Source organism: Carcharodon carcharias, chromosome 21 (genome assembly GCF_017639515.1).
Source record: "Carcharodon carcharias isolate sCarCar2 chromosome 21, sCarCar2.pri, whole genome shotgun sequence".
Lineage (NCBI taxonomy): Eukaryota > Metazoa > Chordata > Chondrichthyes > Lamniformes > Lamnidae > Carcharodon > Carcharodon carcharias.
The window spans coordinates 60,112,697-60,136,289 of record NC_054487.1 but is presented as its reverse complement, the minus strand read 5'-3'; the positions used below and the strand labels follow the sequence as shown (position 1 = coordinate 60,136,289).

The window sequence follows — 23,593 nt, the reverse complement described above, 5'->3', positions numbered from 1 at the left end:
GCAAGTAAAATCAAAGAAAATCCTAATATGTTTTACTAGTGCATTAAGAACAAGAGGATAACTAAGGAAAAGGTAGCGCCTATCAGGGAAGTACATAGTAACTTGTGGGTTGATGCAGAAGATGTGGGCAGGGTTCTCAATGAATACTTTGTCTCTATCTTCACTAAGGAGAGGGATGATGCAGACATTTTCGTTAAAGAGGAGGAGTGTGAAATATTAGATACAATAAGCATAGTGAGAGAGAAAGTGCTGGAAGGACTGGCATCCTTGAAGGTGAATAAATCATCAGGACCAGGTGGATTGTATCCCAGGCTTGATGGAAGCCAGGGAGGAAATAGCAGATGCTCTGAGGATCGTTTTCCAATCCTCACTAGATACAGGCAAGGTCCCAGAGGATTGGAGGTCTGTGAACATGTTATTATTATTTAAAAAGGGTGTGAAGGATAGGCCAGAAAATTATAGGCCGGAAAATTATAGGCCAATCAATTTGACTTCGGTGGTGGGCAAATTATTGGAAACAATTCTGAGAGTCAGGATAAACTTTCACTTAGAAAGGTACAGGTTAATCAAGGATAGTCAGCATCATTTTGTTAGGGGAAGATCATGTCTTACTAACTTAATAGAATTTCTTGAGGAAGTTAATGAGGAGGATTGAAGAGGGTAGTGCAGTGGATGTTGTCTACATGGATTTCAGTAAGGCACTTGACAAGGTCCCACATGGCAGACTGATCAGGAAATTAGATCTTATGGGACACAAGGGAAGGTGGCAGGGTGGATCTAAAATTGGCTCAGTGACAGGAAAGGGTAAAGGTCGACAGATGTTTCTGCGAATGGAAAATGGTTTCCGGTGGTATTCCTAAGGGCTCAGTGTTGGGGCCCTCGCTGTTTGTTGTATATATTAATGATTCAGACTTAAACGTGGGAGGCATAATTGGGAAATTTGCAGATGACACAAAAATTGGCTGTATAGTTGATAGTGAAGACAATAGCTGTCGACTCCAGAATGCTATCAATGGCTTGGTAGAGTGGCGGAGAAATTGCAAATAGAATTCAATACAGAAAAGTGCGAAGTAATGCATTTGGGGAGGGCAAACAAAGCATGGGAATACTCAATAAGTGGGCAGTTATTGAGAGGGGTTGAGGAAGTAAGAGACCTTGGAGTGTATGTCCACAGGTCCTTGAAGGTGGCAGGACAGGTGGGCAAGGAAGCATATGGAATGCTTTGCTTTATTGGGCAAGGTATTGAATACAAAAGCAGGGATGTAACGATGGAACTGCACGAAACACTGGTTAGGCCACAGCTGGAATTTTGTGTACAGTTCTGGTCACCACATTACAGGAAAGACACAATTGCTCTGGAGAGAGTGCAGAGGAAATTTACTTGAATGTTGCCAGGGTTTGAGGAGATATTGGATAGGCTAGGGTTTTCCTTAGAACAGAGGAGACTATGGGGTGACCTAATTGAAGTGTACAAAATTATGAGGGCCCTAGATAGAGTAGACAGGAAAGACTTGTTTCCCCTGGTGAGTAATCAATTACGAGGGGACATAGATTTAAGATGATTGGTAGAAGGATTAGAGGGGACATGAGGAAAAACTTTTTCACCCAGAAGGTGGTGGGCATCTGGAATTCACTGCCTAAGTTGATGGTTGAGGCTGAAGTGCTCAACTCATTTAAAAGGTATCTGCATCTGAAGTGCTGTAACATGCAAGGCTATGAACCAGGTGCTGGAAAGTGGGACTAAAATGAGCAGCTAGTTTCTCTTTTTTTGGTGCAGACACGATGGGCTGAATGGCTTTTTTCTGCACCATAACTTTTCTATGGTTCTAAATTGGTTTAAGTGCATGATTAAAACAGTAGTAACCATATATAACTGTATTTACAGTCTTGCAATGTGTACAAAGAACATTAAATGAATCAGCCCAACAAAGCAGCTTATAAAGAGCGCTACTCAGCACTTACTTTCTAATGGGGTGTGAGAGTGAGCATGATGGTTATTAACTGGCTGAGGCGGATTATCCAACTCCAAAGACCCTGAAATAAAAACAAGGGAAAAACAACTAATTAAATGGTTTCTTAACTATATCATGTTAGTGGAGGCTAGGATTCTTTCCACTCAGCTCCAGATAACCATTGCAAGCCATTACAGGGTATGGTGTTCTAGCTACATTAATGGCAAAAATTTACCAGTAATCTGTTCTGGTTAACTTCAGTCTTACCCAGTTAATTTCAGCAGTACTGCCAATACATCTGGGGAACCCTAAAATTAGGCTCTTGCCAACCCGTAGGACAAATTTTTAGGTATACGTAGGAAATTCTACTTGTACTGATTTCTCAATAATTTGGTTTTAATTAACTGTGGTGCTGCTTACTATATATCTGGCTCCCGATTAACTAAAAAGTCAGTCAAAAATGCCTAGTATACTTTTGTACTGGAATTACAATCTTTATTAAAGCTTTGCACTGTAGCATGTATTTTCATTATATTCTGCTTTTAAGATTAATTGTTATTTCTAAAAATGGGCAAAAGTAGTGTCTATAGCATAATCTCTTATCCTTTCTGTCGGCAGGAAATGCACTGAGAACCTTTGGTATTTCTCAAAATACAAAACAAATATAATTCACTTCTATTATTTCTCAGTGTCAAGTTTTGCTAGTTTTCAGTTTAATAATTTATTCTTTCATTGGATTGGGTGTCGCTGGCAAGACCAGCATTTGTTGCTCATCCCTAATTGCCCCTTGAACTGAGTGGCTTGCTCGGCCATTTCAGAGGACAGCTAAGGGTCAACCACATTTCTGGGGTCTTGATATAGATCAGACCAAGTAAGGATGGCAGATTTCCTTTGCTAAAGGGCATCAGTGAACCAGATAGGTTTTTACGACAATGATAGTTTCATGATCACCATTACAGAGACTAGCTTTCAATTCCAGATTTTATTAATTAAATTCCACCAGCTGTCATGGTGGGATTTCAATCCACGTCCCCGGGGCATTAGCCTGGGCTTCTGAGATTACTAATCCGGTGACATTATTACTATGCCACCATATTTAATATAACAGTATATTTTATTACAATATTTAATATTAAGGGTGCTAGCCTATAGCTTTGTATTCATCTGTCAGTCAATCCTATATAGAGGAACTGAGACAGAACCCTTTAGCAAGAAATCACCTATACTACCCTCCACCATTTAATCAGCATTTTAATCAGGACCAGTATAATTGGTCAGGCTCTTGATTCCTATTTAATCTTGGTAACCTCTGCTTTCCTTATTAATTGCACCCTATAGGTACTGTCAGAAAAAAATTCTGACTAGAAATTGAAACAGTCATCAACAGTGCTTGTGTTAAATAATAACAGGACAGCCTCCAAATTGCACCAACTCTTTTAGTAATGTTACATTTCAGCAGAGACTCAAAACTTGCAAGCATTGCTCAAGCACAGATTTGCCACCTCCAAGCATTCCCCCCACCGACCCCTTTTTATCCTTGTAATCAAAGTCCCATTGTCAGATTAATAGGAAAATGCATTGTTTTTCTGCTTTGTTCACAGAATACATGAAAAGTTGAATCTCCAGCGGCATCAGGCTCAGAGGCTGGATGGCACCAGTCGGAATGCTTTTGGATAATAAGACTGGGAAGCAACATTGCTACACAGATCAACACTGCACTGTGGGAAACCAAGATGCTAACATTAAGGTCACTGATGTTAGAGAGTTATAGTTGCACCACGAAAATAGTTCTATGGCTTTGCAAGGAAACTAATAAGCTTGGTAATAGCTCTTGGTTACAGCAAGTCTACTGAAACTATAATTGTCACCTATCCGCTGCTGTTGAACCGCAATCCGATTCAGGTGCTCAAACAGAATTTTGTGTAGGAAAAGGAACTCAATGGTATCTTTTAAATGTATATCTATTAAAATCACTGGGTGGGTTACCAAATTCAATGCAATATTAACCTGCAGGTTAGGTAACAACAGACACTTTATCAGGTCTGTAAATTTGCATGCTAATCTGCAACCCTAGACATTTATGTTTCAAGTATCCATGCAACTCCACAATCTAGCTGAAGGGTGGCTGTGCATCAGTTGATTTTCCTCAAATCAGAAAGACTAAGTATAAGCGTGATTAAAAAAGAATTTTGAGTTTGTCTATAGTTGATTTGATATCATCTGTCACACACTTTACATATAAAGTTTACTAATGTAATAAAATGCCATAAATGAGGGAATTTTGCAATGTATATCTAGCAATTTGGTCCAGCCAAATCAACCATAATCATTTCATTTGACAGTTAATTTGACAGATTCTTTTTCCCATAATGCAGGAGTGAGCAATATGCATTGTTCCACTGACGCACACGTAACCTCACAGACCAATTATCTACTAACCTCTTCCCATAAAATGTTGTTCAAGTTAGCAGGCTCTAAGTTGGGTATCATAGGCCAAATTTTCCAGCTGCCTTCATTGCCATTTAACCCCACACCACTCCCTCCCTAACTGCACTGTGGGTGTACCTACACCACATGGACTGCAGCGGTTCAAGAAGGCAGCTCACTACCCCTTCTCAAGGGCAACTAGGGGTAGGCAATAAATGCTGGCCCAGCCAGCGAAGCCCACATCCCGTGAATGAATTTAAAAAACTAACATCTTTCTCACCTACCGAGTGAGGTTTGCAGCCAATTCCCATCCACCCACCTCCCCTGCCCCAACAGAGTATTATATCCACATCCTCCCACTGACATTTCCCCCACCCCCACCCCACCACCAATTCCATGGAATATGTTTCTGGTTCTACATATAAGCATATTCATAATCAAAAGCCCCACTCATTTATCTTGGTGGTGGTTATAAAAATGGGCAGAAGTGTGCTGAAACCATGGAAGAAACACAAGAATTTTTAAATTGAAGCACTCGTGAACTAGTGGTCAATGTAGATCAATGAGCACCTTCCTTTACCTGCCCAACTGCTTCCGCCACCTTGACCCTCCTGTATCTTTATCCACTTACTTGCCATCCTTTAACTCAGCTTAAATCAGAAAAGTGCACTTAGTCTTGGCTCTCTGTATGCCACACCATAGAAGATTGACTGATATATGCAAGTATCAGCCCAGTTTACCAAAAATAAGACAAAATCTTCACACCAATTAGATATTAGATAAAAGCTCATCCAGGACAGAGATTAAATATCAACCTACTCAACTTAGTGTATGTTAATTTGAACAAACTTAATCTTTCAAATGATTTAATGATGCCAAATGTTTTAATTAATTAATTTAGGACATTCTTCATTCTTAGCTTTAACTTAGAGATAAGAGCGTAAAAAACTGACCCAGGTTAAGCATGGGCAGAATTTGCCCCCTGTTGGGGGAGAAGTGGGGGGGGAGGAGTTTAAGAGCGGGCGCGCAGAAGTACACCTCTGATCGGCACCCCCAATAAGAGGTGCACCACCATTTTATATGGGCGGGCCAATTAAGGCCCGCCCAGCGTGACATCCACACGGAAGCTCTATGTACTCCCTGTGCGGTGGGGTGGGGGGGGGGGGGGGGGGTTGGGTGTGTGTGGGTGTGTGTGTGTGTGTGTGTGTGTGTGTGTGTCTGTGTGCTGGTAGTGGTGGATTCCCTGAGTCAAGAGTGCGCTCTTTCACGCACTCATCTCCCTGAGGCTAAATGCTGCCTCAGGGAGATCGGCTGTACAGTAAAAAATGTGAAAAATAGAAAAAAAAAAATTCCCTGACATGTCCCCTCATGTGACACTGACACATGATTTGAGACATGTCCATAACTTTTAAATGTACTTTAATTACATTTTATAAAACCTACATGAAACCTCATCCCGCCCATGGATGAGGTTTCGTGCTTTTTCTAATGACCGCCAGGGCTCCTGGCCTGCCCGCCAACCTTAAGGTTGGACAGGCAGGTCCATTAATTAGCTTAATGACTCTGTCAATGGCCTTGATTGGCCATTGACAGGTCAGTGGATGCACAGCTGATTCGGCTGAGCCTCCACCTACCTGAAAATTTAAATGGGGCAGGATGACGTCAGGAATTCCGCCCGACATCTTCCCATGTCGGCGTGCGGGCCCCGTGCTCCGCCCGGAAAATCCTGGCATATGTTCCCAAAGAACTAAGTCTTTAAAGCAAAAGAGTTATTTGGCTTTTCTAAATACTCCAATTCGGTAAAAAGCCCTTCCAAAGTGTCAATTTAACATGGTCAATTCAAAGTTTACTATACTTTAACATCATAATGGCTAAAACTTTAATACCTTTGAGGATTGAAGTCACTGAAGCCAACCTGGTGAAGCTACAACATAGGACTACCTGTGCGTGTATGTTAAACAGTGGAAGCAGCATGCAATATGATCCCACAACCAACGGATCAGGTCAAAGTTTTGCATTCCTGTCACATCCAGTTGTGAATGGCATTGGACAAATAAACTAAGCAGAGGAGGAAGTTTCACAATTATCCCCATCCTCATTAACTGGGGAGCCCAGCACATCAGTGCAAAAGACAAGCCTGAAGCATTTGCAACTATTTTCAGCCAGAAATGCCAAGTGGATGATCCATCTCAGCCTCCTCCTAGGCCCGAAAGTCATAGATGTCAGTCTTCAGACAACTCGATTCATTCCATATGATATCAAGAAATGGCTGAGGGGACTTGATGCAACAAAAGTCATGGGCCCTAACATCATCCTGGCAGTATTCATGAAGATTTGTGCTCCAGAACTAGCCATGCCCTTAGCTAAGCTGTTCCAGTACAGCTGTAACATTGGCATTTACTTAATAATGTGGAAAATTGTCCAGGTTATGTCCTGTCCACAGAAAGCAGGACAAATCCAATCTGACTAATTACCACTGGCAACACTTGCTCAGCAGTAGCTTTCTCATTGACAGTTTAGATTCAGCCAGGGCCACTTAGCTTCTGACCTCATGACCTTTTGGCCTCAGCCCAAACATGGTCAAAAGAGCTGAATTCAAGTGGTGAGGTGAGAGTGACTGCCCTTGACATCAAGGCAGCATTTGACCGTGTGTGGAATCAAGAGCCCCAGCAAAACTGGTGTCAATGGGAATCAGGGGGAAACTCTCCACTGGTTGGAGCCAGGCAATGACCATTAGAAACAAGAGAGAATCTAACAGTCTTCCCTTGGCATTCAATGGCATTACCATCGCTCAATCCCCCACTATCAACATCCTGGAGGTTACCATTGACCAGAAACTTAGCCATATAATACTGTAGCTACAAGTCAGAAGATGGGAATTCTGAGGTAAGAAATTCACCTCCTGACTCCGCAAAGCCCAGGCACAATTCAGGACTGTGATGGAATATTCTCCTCTTGCCTTGATGTGTGTGGCTCTAAAATCACTCAAAGCTCAACACTATCCAGGACAAAGCAGCATACTTTATCGGCATCCTATCCACCAGCTCAAACATTCACTCCCTTCACCACCAAGGCACAGTGGCAGCATTGTGTACCACATACAAAACACACAGCAGCAACTCACCTAGACTCCTATTACAGCACCTTCTAAATCCGTTACCTAGAAGGACAAGTACAGCAGATACGTGGGAACACCATCTGCAAGTCCCCCTTAAAGCCACACAGCATCCTGACTTGGAACTATATCACCATTCCTTCACCATAGCTGAGTCAAAATCCTGGAACTCCGTTCCCAACAGTCCTGTGGGTGTACCTACCCCACATGGACTACAGTGGTTCAAGGCGGCGGCTCACCACCACCTTCTCGAGGGCGATTAGGGATGGGCAGAAAATTTTGGCCTTGCCAGCAACTCTCATATACCATGAATGGAACAAAAAAGTGTATTTATTTCTTTCACACATTAAAACTGAAATCTTATGAAATTGCTTTTACATTGTATTTCTTTAGAAGACTGTAGACTGAACTGTTTGTGCATTAACTCCCTGCATTAAAACAGCTAAAATTCCTAATTTTTGAAGTCAGTACCAGAAACATCATCAAACCATCACACTTGCACATAAAATAGGCCCCCACCTGCCTGGGATGGACCGTCCTCCTGGACAAGCTTATTGCTGAGTATAAATGTTGTTGGCATGAATGTGGCACATAATCCGCTAAAAAATTATACAGTATAGTTTAATATCGAGGGATATGAAGAAAAAAAACATTTTAACTGAATCTGCCAAGATACAAGCACCCATGTCATATTAACTGTATAAAATCACACCAAATTAAAATTTTATTTTACTGACATCTACTGGCAACTTACAGTGTTAGCACTGTTACCTACAGTTCTCAACATAGCTTGTAGACTGCCAGAAACATCAATTTAATTCAGTTAATGTCACCAATAAGATCTTGAATTCTAGAATTACAGTACTATCCTGTAACAAATTAACATACTTACTCCTTTCTAATATTTCTGTAATTCCAGCATTATCAGCTTCAAGCTCCATTTTAAATTTGGCAAGTTCTTGGTCCAACTTACGTAGATGTCTATCCACCTAGTTAATCAAAATATAAAACCTAATAAGCAGAACAAGCTATATACACAAAGTCCATAACACTAACCACGGATTATCACAAGCAGTCAAATATATTGGGCAAAGGCCGCCAGCCATTTGCCATTTCTACTGAAGTCAATTATAAAGGTACTGTCTATAACAAATTAAGCATGTTGGCTATTTTGATCAATTCAATAATCTTTTACTGCATTGTTGTTGTTGTACTGTATTTGTTTTTAAATCCCTCCGCCATCGATCATCCTGTGTCTGTTTTTTTCTGGTCTCAAAGCATTTTATTAAGTTAGATTTGGTGGTCATTGGGGTTGTACTTCACTCACCGGCCAGTGAGATGTCAGAGGCAGCATTTCTCCTAAACTGAAGATGGACCAAGTAAGAGGGAAGCAAGGGTGGAAATTGTGGAGGCACTGGCCACATCTTCCAATCCCCCTTAGATACAGGGGTGGTGCTGGAGGGCTGGAGAATTGCAAATGTTACACCCTTATTCAAAAATGAGTGTAAGGATATGTCCAACAACTACAGGCCAGTCACTTTAACCTCGGTGGTGCAAAAACATTTAGAAACAATAATCCAGTAAAAAATTAACAGTCACTTTGACAGATGTGAATTAATTAAGGAAAACCAGCTTGGATTTAACAGCAAATTGTGTTTAACTAATATGGATTGAGTTTTCTAATGAGTTAACAGAGAAGGTTGATGAGGGCAAAGGAGTTGATGTAGACTTCCACATAAAGTGTCACATAAAAGGCTTGTCAGGCAGGTTGGGGCCCACAGGATAAATGGAACAATAGCAGAATGGATAAGAAATTGGAGACAAAACTTGGAAATATTTTAAACAGTGAGAAGAATTGTTGTATGTCCTTTCGAAGTTTATACAAGCTGGTGGGATAGGCGGACAAGTAGCGGATGAAATTTAATGCAGAAGTGTTAAATGATTCACTTTGGTAGTCATAGAGTTTACAAAAGGGAAAGAGGCCCTTCGGCCCATTGTGTCCATGCCAGTCATCAAGCCCCTATCTACTCTAATCCCATTTTCCAGCACTTGGCCAATTAATTAATTAATTCTTAATTGGTAAAAGGAATGAGGAGAGGCAATATAGGATAAAGGGGTGCAACAGCAGAAGTACCTGGGGATATATGTGCAGGGTTATAGGAATTAGGTGAGTTACACTTGGAGAGCCAGTACCGACATAATAGGCCAAATGGCCTCCTTCTGTGCTATAACTTTCTCAATTCTGAGAGAGTGATCAGGCATAGAGTATTTAGATTTATTCCACACAGCATCCACTGTGATGTATGAACATGCAGCTTATTTTAGGCCTAAATATATGGTTGATTTTATTTAGTAGTAAATCTAGACCTTCAGCACATTCCCACAATTCACTTTTGTTGAATGGTTTTCCAGACTGTAAAATTTAACTGTGAATGTGTGAAAATGTTTTGTGACTGAGTCAATGGTGTGCAATGATCGCTGGATATTTACCTCAAAGATGCCGATAAAAGATGATACACCATCCAACACGGTCAACTAAAGTTTTTAGCACCAAGGCGCTCATGATTAAGTGTTAGGAACTACAGTTTATTTGACAGGTAGAGAAATCTGAAAAATTGCTGTTAGACTGAGGAACATGAAAACTTGTTGGAATCATGCTCCATGAGAAGCAACTAAATACACCATCCTACAGCTACCATGCAGGATAGTAAACACTGCAAGTTTGTACAGATATCTTACTACTATGGTTTGAGTGGTTGCAATATGCTAACAGCTGAATGATCAAAAGTTAGTTATTGGAAGGGGTACCCATCTTAAAGCACTTTGGAAGAGAAAATTCCAGATTAAAGTTTCTTACAGGATTAGGCAGGCTTCAGGTTTTCTTAATTGCTTACCTATGTACAATAAACAATTAACGTACACTACGGAAGAAAAACAGGAAATGCTGGAAATACACAGCAAGTCAGGCAGCATCTGTGGAGAGAGAAACTAAGTTAATGTTTCATAGGAACTGGAAAAAGTTAGAGATGTGACAGGTTTTAAGCAAGTACAAAGGCAAGGAAAAGGAGGGAGGGGAGGACACGACAAAAGGAATAAGGTGAAAGGCAGGAGAGATTAAATGACAAAAGCAATGACGCTTGCAAGGAAAAATAGTATGGCAATGGGATAAGTAAAGAAACAAAAGATGGGCCTAGAGGAGGTGTAAATGGCAATAGAATCATTACCAACAGATGTTATACAAAAAAAAGGTCAGATCTGAAATTGCTCAACTCAACATTGAGTGCCTAATCAAAAGACGAGGTGCGGTTCCTTGATTTTCTGGTGGGCTTCATTATAACAGTGTAGGAGGCCAAGAACAAGGAAGTGAGAGTGAAAATGGGGCAGAGAATTAAAATGACAGGCGACTGGAAGCTAGGGTTGTTCTTGCAGGCTGAAAGGAGGTGCACCACAAAGCAATCATCCACCTGGATTTGGTCTCCTCAACATGAAGGATAGCAAAGGCGAAGAAGCAAAAAGTTGGTTATGCACTGATGAAAGCAAAGGAGGGGCGGAAATTGGATGCAAAGGAGAGAAAGTTTTCCAGTTTTGTACAAGAGCAGGTATTGGCACTAATGGAATCATCAATGTACCTGAAAAAGAGGTGAGGTGGAAAACAAGAGTAGGACTGGAATAAAGAATGTTCCAAATACGCCATGAAAAGACAGCAATACCTAGGACCCACACAGGCTCCCATAGCCCCACCTTTTATTTGGAGGGGTGGAAGTTTGAGGAACAGCACATCACCTTTCGGTTAAGTACTTTACAGCTATCTAGACACAACATGGAGCTCAACAAGTTCAGATCATAATGAACTCTCCCTTTTTGTCTTGGACAACAGACGTTGGTAGTGATTGTGCTACTGTTATTTGCATCTCCTGTAGACCATTCCTTTGGTCTTGCACCATCATCCCTTAGACCATTTAATCTCTCCTGTCTTTCACAGACCATTCTTTTGTTCTTTTCTCCCATCAACCCTTTCCCTGCATCTGTGCAAGGTTAAAACCTGCCCAATCTCTAACTTTTTCCCAGTTCTGGTGAAATATAATTTACCCGAAATGTTAACTGTGTTTCTCTCTCCACAGATGCTGTGTGACTTGCTTTGTATTTCAGGCATTTTCTGTTTTTATTTCAGATATTCAGTATCTGCAGTATTTTGTTTTTCCCTTAATGTAAAGCATTGAATTAGTTTGACGGAGAGGAGTGCTGCTGAAAGCACACAGTGAATTCCCTAAAGTCTCAGTTCTTTGGATGTGTATAGCATCATTCTTCCAACAAGTAAGCAATGATTTTTGTCTCAGTCAATTCTTAATTCACAACCTAATTCACCTTGAACTTGAACTGATTTCAGTTTCAGTAGTAATCTTTTGTGAACAGCTTTATCAATTCGGAGGTTTAAGTGCACAATATTATATAATTTTCCACTGTCCACTTGGGATGTCAATTCTTCAAAAAGTCAAGGTGGTTAGTCAAGCAGGATCTTCTCCTCCTAAAACCATGATATGTGCAAATTACTAGATTATTTTCATATAGATAATCCTTAGTTTTTCTTCTCATTGCCTTTTGCAATTTTTTCCAGATATTAGACAAATGTAAGTGTCTGGGTTAGATTTATACTTTTTTTTTAAAAAAATTGTTTGACATCAACTTACCAAATCATAAATTTGATTTGCTAACTGGACTTTTTCATCAGCATCTTCCAAGGCTTTATAGTAGTCCTATAAAAACGAGATTCAAAAAGTTAAACATGCATCTATTTAACTTTAGTGGAAGAAAAAATTGGCAACCTTGCCACTGGTGCAGGCAAGTCAGCACGTATTGGTGCCAGTCCTCAGCCTGCATAAATGAGGAGGGTTAGAGGCTGTAAAACCACCCATCAAAGCCAAAAAAGATAATGATTTATTTGAAAGGTGATCAACCAGCATTGTGGTGACCCCATGTAACACAGGAAAAGCTGAAAGAGAAAGGAAGCAAAGGAGAAAATGGCGAGATCACTTTCTGCCTCTGCATGGTTACACTGGCACAAATTATAAGTGCCTTCAATTATCATCTGCACATACCATTTATTAAAGAATTTGTCGCTATATTCTCGTAGAGCAGCCCCAAAACACAAATCAAGAAGCACTACTGAAAGCAAATATATAGTCTGCTCTGCTAGTACCCCATGTATTTTTAAAAAGGTCAGCATTTGTATTAGAAGTGCTATAGAATTAACCTTTGGCCAGTAATTGCTTAATTAAGGTATAAACAAAATGCCGCTGGATAGTCCAGTAAGATTATCCAGTGATGGAAGTGTATACGTGTGGATGTTGCATTAGCACAATATTAGGTTTGGTTGCAATATCACCATGGTTGAGTAGTCTGCTGGCACTTTCTGTCAAAGCTCACAAATTAATAATGGATTTTTAGGCAAAGGCTAGGTAGCAGCCATAGAACATCTACAGAAGAGAAAAGGAGAAAATTGACAAGAGGAGAAAAATAAACCTTTTTCTTAAAAGTAAAGATTTTGCAATGTCAACAATCAAGGAATTTAAACTTTTTGCAAGCAGTACTTTGTACTACCAGTCATAGAATTGCACTATTCTATTACTACTTGTTTCATCACTGTGCATTTGCATAACCTAAGTTGAGTTGCTCTAATGTTATGAACTGACACAAATTTTCAATTGATATTTTGCTGATAGTTGAAAGAAAACTAACCAAACCACACTTGCCTTCTTGATTGCTTCCATCTGCTCCTCTCTCCATTCTGGCTTGTTTTTTTTCGCATTGACAAAGAACTCATTCACCCTTTGTTCTAACTGATCCATTGCATCTGTGTGGAGAGAAAAGAAAATCAGCTATTTTCACAACATGAACGAGGGTATATGAAGTTGCCAATCTCATGTGCGCACAGTTTTGATCTACATCAATATTTTTGATTTTTCATCATTGTTGGGAACAAAGTGTAGATAGAACATTTAAATGAAACAGAAATAAAATTAAGTGTTCATCCTTATGAGAATGAAATTGACTTTTCTTCACTGAATTCATCTGAGCTTGGAGCAGCTCTGCTGATAATAGGGCTTAAAGCAAGTCTCTAAAAAGCCCTATACTGCTATAATTTGGATATTGATTAATCGATAACTTGATAGCAGGTATCAATTTTTGAAATTGGGCAATGTAAGTCTACAGTCTATGGTATTTAAGAAATCGCACAAGGACTCTCCTATCTATTAGCAATTAAACACTTTCACCTTGTGTTTCATCGTCACCCACCCTAATTCTATTAAGTTGTATGAGAATTTATACAATTTCTCAGTCATCACAGGACATTATTTTACAGGTTACACAGCATCCAACAACTATATTCACAGGAACACTTCCAACTAAGGATTAGTCAACACAATTAGAAAGCAGTTAGAAATAAATGTATAAGGCAGAATGTAAGTGGGACAGTTACATTTTGCAACACTCACTTGGCGCCCATACTGCCACTAAGTGTTTTCTTCTTCAGTAAATATTAAGGGCTCCTAGGAATAGCAATCAATAGCAACTTACATTCGAGTGCAGCACAATTTTTATTATGGTGCCCTCTTAACGTTTTCTTTCAGATTTATTAGATTACTATTTACTTTATTTTCTTTTTTTTTCTGTATCGTTTGTATTTTATGTTTTGAAAAGAGTTAACCATAAAGGGACTCAAGTGGTGTACAAGATACTTAACAGGATCACAAGAAAATTACAGATGAGGAAGGAAATTTAACCCTCCAGCAAAACCCTCTATTTTCAAATCCCTCTATTTTCAGCATCCAATTCTTTGTTAGGTGACAAAGTAAACCTGGAAAAGCTTCAAAAATGCCAGAATAGCACAGGTTCATGGCTGTGATGGTAAAGTTTAGAATAAATACCAAAAGGGATTCTTTACATGGTGATTTAATTTTTTCTTGAAAATTGAATGGGTTGCTAGCAGTAGTGACTGAAATCATGGCATCATGACAAATTAATAAATACTTATAACTTTGCAGCAAGAGGACAGTATTCTAGAAAAAAGGAATTTAAAAAATGCATGGCCTGTTTATACAATAAGGTTGTGAACTGCAGATTGCTACCATTGTAACTTCAAATGTTAAAAAAGTTATGACGTTTCCTGATTATCTTTAAACTTCTTTTGCACTTCAATAAATCTTCTATTTGTTATTACCATATAGTTTCCAAAAAATGAGTCTCTAGAGATCAGTTGTAAAACTTAAGAACTTAATAAATAGCTTTAAGGTTTATTTTCAGCCTACTTTCAGCTGATACTTTCACTGATGTTTACCAAGTAAACAAGACACATTAACAGTGAACAAATTACTCAAAATGACATATACTTGTAGTTGCATGTTGTCTGCAAGGTTGTTACTAAAATTCTTATCAAACTGTTTGCAGATCTCTGTTTTAATAACATAATTGCTATCAATTTGAATTGAACCAGCCTCTTCGGAGGCTCTTAAGAGGGGGTGACGAGTGGGGAAGTAAAGAGGATTTGAAAAGAAAAGTTCATGGCAAAACACCATTACATAATGTAATTTATTAAACTAGTCAGGAAGAAAATCCTTCATGATAACTCTCTGCTTGGTGGGAATAATACTAATGAAATGACATCACTAATGCCCCATGCATTAGCTGGACAACTTAAAATTAATTTTGAATTTTGAAGAGTTTATTGCATTTTTTTGCCAATTGAATCTGATCATACAGAGATTGTTAACACAGTTAGAAGCAAAGTTTAATTTAACATGCATGAAAGTGTTCTAAATAGACTTCTTAGTAACATATCAAATTAATCAAATTCAAATGTTTATACTTGTAACCAAGCAGCAGTGACCAAAGGAACTGTGGTTGGTATTTCTGCTGTGGTAATAAAGGTTATGGAAAGCCAATTCTCTTTTAAGAACAATTTTACTTACATTAGTTATTAGATTGTAGTGATACAATTTAAATTGCATTTATTATAGTACATTTTTCCATTTGATTTACTTTTGTTAAGACTTACAGAATTTCCTGAATCAAATTCTTAAATAAATTTTCAAATGAGAATGGCACAAAACTCAGAAATATTAAAAACTACAAACTTAAAGACCATTCTCTTGTCAGGCCAAAAAACATTTCATTATTTAATATACATATATGCATACATAAGTGCAACATCTTAAGCAAATTTACAGTATCTCAGAAGTTACTTTTAAATGTGTGAAATAAAACACTGCAGGCAGCTAAAAGCCATCGTGAATATACTGCTTGGCATTAACAGTTAGAATGACATCAAAATATTACGTCATTAGGGAAGATCCCAGAAAACATAATACCTTCCACATGTTCACTGAACCCGAGTGAAACAATCGTCCCACCAAAGTGGAGTAAAAAGCATATATTCGAAAAGTTTATATAATTCATCATTTACAAAACACAAATCCAAGTGCGCCTGGCCACTTTCTCAAATGGGAAAGAGCAGTAGCCCACCTAGCGCTGGACCAAGTGATGAACACGCTGTTGCTATTGTGTATGTTGCTATACGACTCTTTCAAATAGAGTTGGGGAAAAAAACATAACATTATCTAAAAGAGAAAAAAACATAAAAAACGAAATAATTATAATAATTGCACATGATCGGGTTATATCCAAAACAATTTGATATCTAAAACCAAAATAAAGCAGGATTTATTATTTTAGCTGAAACTTTTATTTACTGAAGTTTTCAACTTTTACAAGGTGCAATATTAAAGAAGCCCTGGCGGGATTTTAAAAAAAATCAAGTGTGTGTGTGTGTGTGTGTGTGTATGGGGGGGGTGTGTTCGCGATCTTGCAATGTCTGTATTAAAAGTAGGGGGGTGTGTGCGCAGCTGGGCTGATTTGTGTGGCTCTGACATGACTAACGTGGCTCTGCATACTCTGTACTTGCAGGTCCATCTCCCTCATTTCCGTAAACCTGTCGCGCAGATCCATGGGAAGTTGTTCGATCACTGCCGAGAGAGGAAAACAACAACAGCATTAATGGCGGCTCCTCTCTCCGCCCGGCCTGCAAACCAGTTTGAAAAAAAATACAAAATTACAATCTCAACTCCACACCGATGCCTTGTGCTCAATACTCACTCTCCAAGTAATCCTCCAAGTACAACATGTCGACCAAGTATGGAGTTTTAAAACCGTACGATTTTTACTGGGTGTATTTTTTCCCCCCCTCCCTAAAATGGTTCCAATATGGCGTCTCGAGCCAGCGCCGCTCGTTCGTTAAAAAAAAAATGGGGAAGGGGAAAAAAATCCACCGCTTCTCGAGCTCACGGCTCGGCCCGGCCCCGCCCCGCGCGCGCCACAGCCGCTCCGATTGGCGGAACCCACCGGCCTCTGTTGTGTCGTCATGGGATTGGCTAGACACGCCCCCGGCGCCAAGGGCATGCTGGGAGATGTAGTCCAAGCACTTCTAGTTGAGGCGGGAAGCTGGCGCTTTCTGTTCCGCCCCCTCTCGCTGTGTATGGCGAGTAAAGCCGGAGGACGTTGGGTGAAATCGGTCTATAAATAAAGCTAGGAATGGCATCTGCGTGGTTTGGGTTACGCCGGTTCAGCATCGTTTTGTTATCCCTGATTATTGTTTCGTTTTTTTTTAAAAATAAGACGTATTTCCGTTTCCGATTTTAAGGTATCGTGCACGAGCTGGACGGCGCGCTCTTTAATTTGTATGCGTCTCGTAGCAAACTCCATACAACAACTCAGCATTTAATATTTATTGGGATTCGTTGCACAAAAAAACTTGGTACATCTTACAGCACAGAAGGTGGCTATTTTGCCGTTGCAGACCATGCACTCTAACAAGAGAGCTAATTAGTTCCACTACCTTGATCTTTCTCCTTAACCCTACATTGTTTCCTCTTCAAGTGCTCGCTCAATTCCCTTTTGAAAGTTAGTATTAAATCTATGTCCAGCAGCCTTTTAGGCATCCCCAGAGCATAACACTTCATTCCCCAGTAGGGTCTAAAATGAATGTAGTCTTCTTAAAAATTGCTGTTCCTCATGTGACAATCATAGAGACTTTTTAAAATAAATTTGAACTTCCAGTTGATAGCTGAAAGAATGACATGACGAGATTTCATGTTTTAAGAAATTTACTGTAAGAGACTAAAAGCCCTATTGACTATGTATTTTTGTAGGCAGCTTAATTTTCCCCTTTTTACTATTGACACAACCAAAAAAAGAACCAGTTAAATTACACTGTCTCTTAAGTACTCATTCCATTTGCCCAGATCTAGTCTAAAGTGATTCTCAGCTTTTAAGGGTTTACTTCTATTTCTTCCTTTTCCCAGGCTGATAACTTTTAATGCCAGAACTGTCTTCAGCAGGGAGAATCTTCTAGGCGATTCTCAGTCTAGTGCAAGCTTCACGAATCTTACAGACTTCTTTCAAATCCTCATAAATTTGGTCTTTTCAATAAAAGTGCCAGCTTCCATTTCTGCACAGTGAACTGTAGAAACTTTCAGCTGCTCATGCTTCCTCTCGCCCAGAACCTGGCAGATGAACTGAGAGAGTTTCCTGGGATATCTTAGAAATCCTTACCCTGTCAAAGCCTGCCTCCATGGAAATGTGAATCACATGGGCTTTGTAGCCAGGTAGAAATGCTGATTAGCTATCCTTTAGACCCCAATTCTATTCTATCTTGGAATTAAATGGATAAGTTAAAGCATAACTCTTTACAACTTGACATTCTGAACACCATCCTGGGCCTTTGGAGACTATCAGTCTAACCACTGCAAATACAGATGCTGCTGCCATTGTCTCCAAGGCCTGAATTTTTTGCTTGTTGGGCACAAGTGATCGGTGGGCCCAGGAGCGGATGGGAAATGGGCCCACGACCGCGATGGTCCCCTAATCGCAATTTCACGTTGACTGGCCAAATAATGGCCAACCAGTGTGAAGCACATGCCAAGAAAGGCTCAGCACTGCCATTGGGGGTAGGAAGAGAGCGGGTGCCGACGTCACTGCGGGTGCTGGTGAGCACTTCCAGTGAGCTCCCTGAAGGCAGACAGCTGCCTCAGGGAGCTGCAGACCTCCACAGAATAAAGCTAACAAAAATGCTGTAAAATATGCCCATGCAATATAATCAAGCACCTGAAAGATGCCTCATAAAAAAAAGCCCCCCCAATATCTCTTTATTTTATTTCCCCATGGAGATTTCATCCAGCCCTCGATCAAGGTTTGAGCAAAACTGTAAAGGTCACCTGGCTGACTGACTAGTCCAATCACAAAAAATAGCTTCCAATTGCCTCCTTAATGGGTTTATTTGTCGGCAGACACGCTTCAGACTGCTGCGCATGTCTGCCGAGCAAGATATGTAAGTGCATGATGATGTTGGGAAGCTCGCCTGACGTCATCCCATGGCTGGACAGGTCAGGCGCACGCCCACCGCGGGACGTAAAATTCTGGCCCAGGTGTGAACATTTACGCCTTCTACCCAGCAAAACAAATCAAGCTTCCTTTTACCCTTTAACAGCACATTACCCAGGCCTGTTGTCAGGCAGACTTCAGAACAGGTCACATGACCCCCTTCATTTTAGTGTAAGTTAAAGACATGGTCTCAAAGCCTAACAATCTTGTTAAACCTCTTAATTGTAACACTTATTATGACTTGATAAATAACTTATTTTGAATTAAGTAGTTTGGAAAATCTGTGAAATATGAACTTGACACCAAAAGCTTGCTTCTTAAGAATAAGCATATTTCCAATGTGTTTTCTATATTAAACATTGAGTCAAATATGACATCTTCACATTCTGAAGAGTCACTTTCAACTCAAAATAACTTTGTTTCTCTCTACAGTTGCCAGAACTGCGCAGGATTTCCAGAACTTGCTGTTTTTATTTCAGATTTCCAGCATCCACTGTGTTTTGCTTTTGTATTAGTTAGTTATTGCTGTGTACTTTTCCTGCATTACTATACCTCATAGTATTTCATTGTCTTTGTAATGTTGTGGGATGATCTGAGGTTGTGCAAAGTGCTATATAAATGCAAGTTCTTTCCTGTTCCCAATAACTTACATATACTTCCTCTAACCTAGTATATTCTAACTTAATATGCTGCGCATTGTAATTTTTTTAATGAAATGTGTGTAATTATTTGAAAATGTCATCTTTTTTCTCTTTACTCTTTTATATTTAGGCTGGATATGATGTGACAAAAATTGTAAAAAAATATTTGTTCTAATACTTTGGTTTGAAAATATTTTCTGAATGAATGACAAACATGCAAGAAGTTATGAAATAAAAACAAAATATTGGAAAACACTCAGCAGGTCAAGCAGCATATAGGATAGAGAAACAGTTAACTTTCATATTCATTAAGTTATATTATGGATTTCAGCTCCATTCTTCCTGTCACAACTAACCCCCATCACTATCTGCTTTATGTTCAATTTGATCTTACCTAAAAAATTATGTGACTCCAATTTAGGATATATTTGCACTAAGGGAGGCTGTATTACGTGATATGGGGCTAAGTTAATATTCTCATTGACCTGAATCAGGATAGTAATGGGGGAAGAGGAAGGGAATCATATACAAACTTTGAAATGCATATTTTAGGCCAGAGTTTAACTCATTTTAGCTAAAACATCTTCGCAGCATGTGTTTAATAAAAACAATGCCAGCTTGCAGGATCACTTTGACTGGTAAAAAATGCAGAGCTATAAATAGTTTGTGCTGGCAATCCTCATGTGTAAGATTGGCACCAATTGCCCTATTACTCAAACATGTGGAAAACTATTCATCTGTAAGAGCAAATACATCAAAATTTCGGTGACCTATGAAAATATGGTACATTTTAAAACCAAAGCATTTATTTATCTATCATTTCTAATGTATACTGACCAGGCCTTGAGCATGGTATAAGCCATGATTTAATTGATCATCTATCATCCAGTATATATTTAAGGTCAACTTTTAGAACATGTAATTCGATTATTACAGTGAAGTGGGGAATACTTTTGTGTTGCAATTTAGCAGACAATCTTTCGAACAACAAGTATTTTCCTTATGCTAGTCAGGGCAGCTTAAAACAACAAAATGTTAAGAAAATGTTTAACATCTGTGGGCAAATACTATTAATGTCATGAATGTGAGATTATATTTAACATTGCTTATTGCTACCACAGTGTTGTTTTTAACACAGCAGCTGTTCTTTGGATCTTTAAATGTAATTAATATATTCTGTAGTGTTTCCAGTGGAATAACTGAATCAACACAATAACTAAATAATAAACAAAGCAGTGGTGTGAATTTTCTTTACGGTTTTACGAGTTGTGTTTATGCCTCCATCAATCTATTTCATTCAAATATCCGAATGGAAGGAAGAATAACAAATCAGAATAGTAAACATGAAGATTATCTCTGTAAAATTTCCAGAGTAATATTAGTTTATATGTGGATGATGTCAGTTGAATCTATCTGATATGAAGGGTATTGTGTGCATTTTAAGCAATTAACATTCTGTGAAAAAAAAGTGTTGCATCAGTTTAAATTGAATGGAAAGTCAATAGTCCTACTCTTGACTCATATACATGAGTCAAAATAGAATCAGCTGTTCAGCACTTGATGCAGAAAGGAAATTACAATCTGGATCCTTGTGCTGAATACAGCAGTTGATTGAAGGAGAATGGAAAGGGTGGGGAACTCAGAGCAAGTGGAAAACAGCAAGAGACCAGGCCAAGTGACACTGATGTTCCAGAAGCAGAGAGTTTGGTTCACAATCAGTCAAGGAATGAAGAAAATCCAGAATTGGCCTGTAAATTGAGAGGCTGGATCCAGAAGTGACTTGAAAGTATACACAAACTTCATTTTGCATTCTCTTGTGGTCTTCATATTTGTTTCATGTTGAACAAGTAGCTGACTCATTGTATGGTAATGTCCCCACAGTTGCATCACTCATTCAAAATTGTCACTGAAGACATTCATGGCACTTCAGACAAGTCAGAAATTTAGATATTAATATTTTTCTAATTTTTGGTTATTTCAGCTTAAGTGGGTTAGTTTCAAGTTGACTGATATCAAATATGGAATCAACTACTGCTGACATACTCTAATTTTCCCCTTCTGGAAAAGCACCTTGTTTTTGCCCAAGGCACTAGAATTTGTGTTAAACCATCGATGCTGTTACATAATATTTGCTACATTGAAAGAACAAATGTTGGTAATTTAATGGCTCATGAAGTTGTTTGTTTAATAAATTAAGCCAACTGCTTAAATGCTTCTATGTGCTTTTTGTTGACAGCAGATGTTGTATCAGTTTTATTGACCAGAAAACTAATTTAGGCATTGGAAAATTGTTCTTCAGATTTTTACTACCTTTCTCCAGAGAGTTCAACAGATGTCATCCTAAATGAATGCGGGATTTACCAACTTCTTTTCAAGTTTCGCATGATAATATTCTTAGCTATTCATTTATATCCTAAACTGGCAATTGTTTCAATGATTATCATATCACGCCTGACATGAGTGTACCAGACTATCCCAAAACAGCTCATTACATTCAGGCACATACATCTTAGGTGGGATAGCTTGAGGCTAGCACTTATCATAATTAGGATTGCACACTGGAATTTGCATGATTTTCTCATTACATTTTCGGTCTCTTGAAAGACAGAGAAGATGACACAGAATCTGACTGATATAGACTGAAACTACTAATTAGATATATTTCCATTTACTTTACTAAAACAATGATATTAAATAAATATACAATGCAACAAATGGAAATAGTCCTCAGGGAAATAATTTACCTTCTTCAAACTTCAGAGTTGATCTGGATATAAATATACAGTCCAGTCAAAACCGCTTCAAAATTTCCTCACAACTTGGAAGGGCAGTTGCGCTTTGAATAAAATAAACGGGTATTTTGTTGGCATAGAAACTTCAGCTAAAGGTATTATCATTAGAATGTATGAACCTTCAAAGTGTTTGCCTGTACTGTTGTAAATGATCCCAAAATCTACCCTAATGTTTATAAATGAAAAGTATCTATGTGCATTTACCTCTGGAAAACGTTGCTTAAAGCAGGTAATAGAAATTATTGAAAGACTAATAAGCAGAAACAAGTGAATAGTATAGATCTATTTAAGGGGAAGCTAAACAAGCATATGATGGAGAAGGGAATAGAGGGTTATGATGATAGATTTAGACAAGGAAAGATGGGAGGAAGCTCAAATGGAGCATAAATACGGGCATGGGCTATTGCTCCGAGTGGCCTGTTTTTTGCCAAATATCCTTTGTAATCCTAAATGATTTTAAAGCATTGGGTTGACATACAGCATAGCCAGAAAAGATTTTTGCAGTTTTGTGACAACACTTTGGTACAAACATTTCAAATGACACACCGCTGACTGAAGTTGATCTTACATGAAACCATTCTATGGTGAATAATTATCTTTCAGACAAGTTTCTCACTCCTGTGACTGGGGCAGAGAGAGGGGGAGAGAGTTGCTATAGTGTGTACTAAAGGAAAGGTTATAAAAGAGCTGTAGAAATACAATGGATAACCATGTGGAACTGGCTGATTTTCTACTGAAAAATAGAAGTGCCCACTCCCATTCACAAGATTAATTTTATCTGGAGGCAAAGATTAGGATTTTGCAACAGACTCTGACTAGACTGTATTATAAGAAATGCTCCTGAGCATGTGTAGGAATCTGAAGTGTTGCTTTAAGATTCTGTAGTGTGTTCTATAACCATGTTTGCTACATTGTGCCATGGTCTGCTGTTGCACATTTCTGTTCAATGTTGTTACAGGCTAAGACAGAAGAAGATAGCCTTGATCTTATGAAAACTATCCTTCCAATGTCTCTTTCAATAAACCTATGAATTGAGAATTTGCTGAAATACTTTGCTGATGCAAAGTAAGCATTGATCTGCATGACTACCAGAATCAATTCAGGTTTAAGCTGAAGTGTAGCTCTGTCACTGCCACACTCTGAGCCTTCAAGGGCAGTTTTCCTCAGACATTTCCAGGCTGTTGTGTTGGCTGCCTTAATAAGGAACAATATGAGCAGTTCATCTCTGGTGCA

At 38.9% G+C, this 23,593-nt stretch overlaps 1 protein-coding gene and 1 long non-coding RNA gene across 4 annotated transcripts in view; one reads left to right on the top strand and one right to left on the bottom strand.

Annotated features, from left to right (window-relative positions):
- Positions 1–16,825, bottom strand: part of ing3 (inhibitor of growth family, member 3) — a 35,455-nt gene extending 18,630 nt beyond the window's left edge. The window contains exons 1-7 of one of the 3 annotated variants that reach the window (XM_041216264.1): positions 16,645–16,822; positions 16,443–16,514; positions 16,015–16,109; positions 13,245–13,345; positions 12,183–12,248; positions 8,387–8,483; positions 1,963–2,034 (exon numbers count right to left, since the gene is read on the bottom strand). In XM_041216264.1, the coding sequence (XP_041072198.1) occupies positions 1,963–2,034; positions 8,387–8,483; positions 12,183–12,248; positions 13,245–13,340 (331 nt within the window). In that variant the 5' untranslated portion in view covers positions 13,341–13,345; positions 16,015–16,109; positions 16,443–16,514; positions 16,645–16,822. Of the gene's footprint in view, positions 1–1,962; positions 2,035–8,386; positions 8,484–12,182; positions 12,249–13,244; positions 13,346–15,860; positions 15,990–16,014; positions 16,110–16,442; positions 16,515–16,644 lie in introns of those variants that run through there. The other 2 variants (XM_041216262.1, XM_041216263.1) reach the window with 2 other exon arrangements.
- Positions 16,826–16,985: 160 nt separating this feature from the next.
- On the top strand, positions 16,986–20,818 carry LOC121293253. Its single transcript, XR_005946469.1, has 2 exons — positions 16,986–17,188; positions 19,360–20,818. It is a non-coding gene; the product is annotated as an uncharacterized LOC121293253 (long non-coding RNA).
- Positions 20,819–23,593: the final 2,775 nt, after the last annotated feature.